General features: G+C 31.1%; 1 protein-coding gene across 1 annotated transcript; it reads right to left on the bottom strand.

Annotated features, from left to right (window-relative positions):
• Positions 1-822: 822 nt before the first annotated feature.
• Positions 823-1,881, bottom strand: LOC131154398 (major pollen allergen Ole e 10-like). Its single transcript, XM_058107130.1, has 3 exons — positions 1,690-1,881; positions 1,076-1,307; positions 823-949 (listed from the first exon to the last, which is right to left on the bottom strand). Exons 1-3 carry the CDS (start codon positions 1,792-1,794, stop codon positions 915-917), a joined length of 372 nt encoding a protein of 123 aa, XP_057963113.1. The 5' UTR covers positions 1,795-1,881; the 3' UTR covers positions 823-914.
• Between the last annotated feature and the right edge of the window lie 2,293 nt (positions 1,882-4,174).

The raw sequence follows: 4,174 nt of genomic DNA, 5'->3' as shown, positions 1-4,174 counted from the left end.
AGTTAGTTACTATAAGGGTTAGTAGAAGGGGTAGGGATAGACATAAAATAAGAGAGTGAGTAGTAGGGATTTAATAACCTTGAATTTGTCAAATGAAATGGTCCATAATCGCATAAATTAGCCGAAAATTATTCGTGTTGCTAACCCCACCTAGTGGGACTTAAGACTTGATTTTGTTCTTATTGTTGTAGGTTTTTTAATAGTTTTTGAAAACAAATGGGGTGGAGTGTCATTTTATGAAAACATAAGGGGCGTTGTTGGATTTTTCCCAATATAGTAATATTTATCAAATTCAATGTTTATTATTTAATTTTCTACTAGGATAAATTAAATGCAGCTCAGACTAGTGACTAGTGAAAAGGTGAAACACTACAAGCTATTTAGTATCTCGTTAGGTAAAATTAGGTAAGTAAAAGATTTCTATCTCAACAAAGTGCCGGAGACTTCATAAAAAAAAAAAAAAGTTGAAGATGAGTTTGGGAGCATGGATTTGAGGTTTTAAATTTATATTTATATTATACAAAATTTAATATGATTTTATACTATTTTTTGTTCAAATCGATCTGCACATATTCAAATTCAATTAAACCCCAAAATTCAAATTGCCTAACATATGGTAATTATCATTTTATAATATAAGTGAGATTATTTAGCATGTCATCTATATATATAAAATTCAGAGCCGATTAGATTTTAGGTGACTATGAGATTTCTTATTCTATTAGGAGAAAATATCAACCACACAAAAGTATTTCCTTAATATATGCTCAACTCAAATACACACACACACATATATATATATATATATATATGCATAAAAGGTTCCACAACCAAAAATTGCATCATATATTAATTCAGGTTCTTGCATTGATCTCCATTATTGAAATTAAAAATCGAATAATTCTTGCATGCCCTCATGGAGTTCCTTCAAAAATGCACTGCCCATAAGCTGCAACACCACAAAAAGAAAATAACATGAGAGAGAGAGAGAGAGAGAGAGAGAGAGAGAGAGAGAGAGAGAGAGAGAGAGAGAGAGAGAGAGAGAGAGAGAGAGAGAGAGGCTATTTAGGCCCACAGGGATCTTTGGTGGTAACAACACTAGCTTGGCCAGGGCAAAGTCTACGGGCTTTGTAGAAGATATTGAGAGCCACAGAAGCATGATTTGCCAGAGTGTTGGGTTGGAAGCATTTGCCATTAGGACGATATATAGGGCTGCAGGATATCCCTGTGTCTTCACAACATGTCACTATGGCTTGCCGCAACATCTCAGTTGTTGCACTTGGACTCGCCACACACCAAGTCATGGCCTATACCCACATACAAACACACACACACACATTGAACATATTAATTAATATTGGGTTGTACTAGACTTCCCCAATTCGGGATCTCGACCAGTGTCCCCGCAACTTGTTGGGTGGGATCTAACTCTATGAGTGGCAAGGACATTGCCCAAGATCTCAAATTTGAGAACTTTGTTATGATTTTTCTAAAATATTTGGGGCCTGAGTAAGTGTTTTGAAAAAATGATTTTCGAAAATAGAATTCTTCAATTTAAATATAGCTATGCATTTCATAATGGGCTTAGATCTTTCTTAAATCTCCTTTAATGTCTTCTTTTGTTCTTCTCAAAGTCGTCATAAGAAATGACCACAACCCGTAATACAAAGATAAAAGCAATGCACTTACCCTCTTCTCCTCAAAACCAGTGGTGTATCCTTCGAATGCTAAGCAAGCTCCAATGCAAAGTAAGAAAGAGAGGATACCAATCGATAGATAATTAACCTTGGCCATGACTATTTTTGGTACTTTTGGGTCATTCTATAAATTGGACAAGAATTTTTGGTTGTGAGATTTCAAGATGCCCTCCTCATGAGCTAGAGAACTTCATATATATAGACACACGCAATGTGCATATTTAATTAATAGAACAATAAAAAAATCTGAATTTAAGTACGCTATTTAATTTTTTGTAGTAGCAATTAATATAAGGAAGATTTTATATTAAATAAAGTATTTATGATTCACTGCCTAAACACATGGGAAAATATTAAGTGCTCCAGTGTATACACCACCAATTTTCCACTGGCACGTCGAGAGACCTCTCTTGATTTAATATTCAAGATTCCTAGTAGTTGGCAAAACCGCTCACACAGGTGTTCATTTTTTATTGGTTAGTTTAGTAATCTGTTGGTACAACTGATGCACCTAACAATTTCTCATAAATATATATATACACACATTAAAGAGAATAATGAAAGAGTGAACCATTACTACTATTTACTCTCTCATTACATAAAACTTAATAAGTGGAAGGTGCACTTAGTGCACCTAATATTAAGTAGAAAGTTGGTGATACAATTAGGATGTCCAAAAAGCCGTAAAGACAAAGAATTTAGTGTAAAACATGAAAATATTATAAAAAATATGGAAAACTGAAAAAGTATAAAGAGACACGAAAAGATACAGAAAAAGTTAATTATTGAAGCTCAACATAGAGGTTGTGATGATTTATATGTTAGATTAGATACAAAAGAATAGAGAAAGAAGCATTTGTTAACCCGCTAAAGTTAACTAGAGAAACAAAGTGTCAAGATTAGGTAATGTAAAATGTGTAAAGAACGAGGATGACAATGTATTGATGATTAATGAAGTAAAAATTATAAGAGCTAACGAAGCTACTTTAATAAAGTTGTTTAATGAAAATCAAATCGAAAACTTAAACTTAAAAGTGAAAAATTTAGAAAAATGGTGAAAATCTAAGATCCATTTGCAATGAAGTTAATTTTATAAAAAATATAAAAAGTGGAAAAATCAAAAGGATTGGATCATATTCCAATTGAAGTTTGGGAATGTCTAGGCGGTAATGGAAGTATATGATTAACTAATTTATTCAACATGATTATAATAAAATAAATAAAACACAAATGAATGGAGGAAAAACACATCAATACCTATATAATAAAACAAAGGTGATATTCAAAATTGTAATAACTTTTGTAGTATTAAACTTATGAGTCAAACAATCAAATTGTGAGAAAAGGTAATGAACAAAGAACAAGGTTAGAAATGAGAGTCTTAGAGAACAATTTGATTTTTTACTGGAGAAATCAAGTGAAGAAGTGGATAGTCTAGAGAATTTTATAAACAAAAAAGCGACTTACATATTGTTTTTATTGACCTAAAGAAAGCATATGATGAGGTTCCCAAATAATAACAGTGGTGGATTTTATAAAAAAGGAGATTGCATGACAAGTATACTGATATCATTAAAGATTTGTGTATGACAGAGTGGTGACTAGCGATAAAACTACAAGTGGATAGTCTAGAAAAATTTTATCACAATACTTGTATATCACGGTTGTACTCGGAGTTCTTATCATTTTACTTTAGTAATTTATATACTCCCTAGAGGTATACAATTGAGATCCCTTGGTGTATATTGTTTGCATATGATACTATTTTGATTGATAAAAGTAGGAATGGAGTAGAATCCAAGTTAGAATTATGGAGAGAGCTTTAGAGTTAAGAAGTTTTAGGATAAGTAGAAATATGACAAAATATATGGAATGTAACTATTTCAACCATAGTAGGAGAAATATTTGACAAGATAATAAACTCGATGTCAATAAATTTATAGTATTAATAGATTTGAATACCTTTATTATGCAATCAAATGGGGAAATCAAAGAGGATGTAATATTTAATTTCGTTTAGTATGCCCTTGTTGTATCATTTCATCTCTCTCTAATCCCCTACATACATATATATATATATATCTGTGTGTGTGTGTGTGTGTGTTATATGTATATCAAGATTTACTATATTTTACTGTTGTAAAGGAAAAATAAATTTTTATAAAGAACTTTGAATACTTAGACTTTAATATATAAGTGTAATTATTATAATATAACATCAATTTATTTAAAATAGTTTAAACTATGCCATTAAAGATCCATGCGATGCATTGGAAATAAGTCCAGTGTATGTGTATCTAAAATTGTATGGATCATTATAGATATATGCTAGGGAAATGAGTCCATTAAATACGTGTCTTAAATTCTATGGGCCATTAAATATACATATTCAACTTAAAATTACCATCCATCTAAATATTCCATAATTCGGTATAAGAGGAAAGCACAACTTGTTTGAAAAACAAGTTGTTTCTTTT

This window comes from Malania oleifera, chromosome 4 (genome assembly GCF_029873635.1).
Source record: "Malania oleifera isolate guangnan ecotype guangnan chromosome 4, ASM2987363v1, whole genome shotgun sequence".
In the NCBI taxonomy this organism is placed as follows: domain Eukaryota; kingdom Viridiplantae; phylum Streptophyta; class Magnoliopsida; order Santalales; family Ximeniaceae; genus Malania; species Malania oleifera.
The sequence above is the reverse complement of the archived record's forward strand: the minus strand, read 5'-3'. Positions and strand labels throughout refer to the sequence as shown.

Bases quoted from the DNA above. Each gene is read 5' to 3' on its own strand.
- LOC131154398 (XM_058107130.1), bottom strand. From the start codon at position 1,794: ATGGCCAAGGTTAATTATCTATCGATTGGTATCCTCTCTTTCTTACTT. The intron at 1,308-1,689 runs GTAAGTGCATTG...ATGTGGGTATAG, and splicing joins CTGGTTTTGAGGAGAAGAGG to GCCATGACTTGGTGTGTGGC. The intron at 950-1,075 runs GTGGGCCTAAAT...GTGGTGTTGCAG, and splicing joins TGTTACCACCAAAGATCCCT to CTTATGGGCAGTGCATTTTT.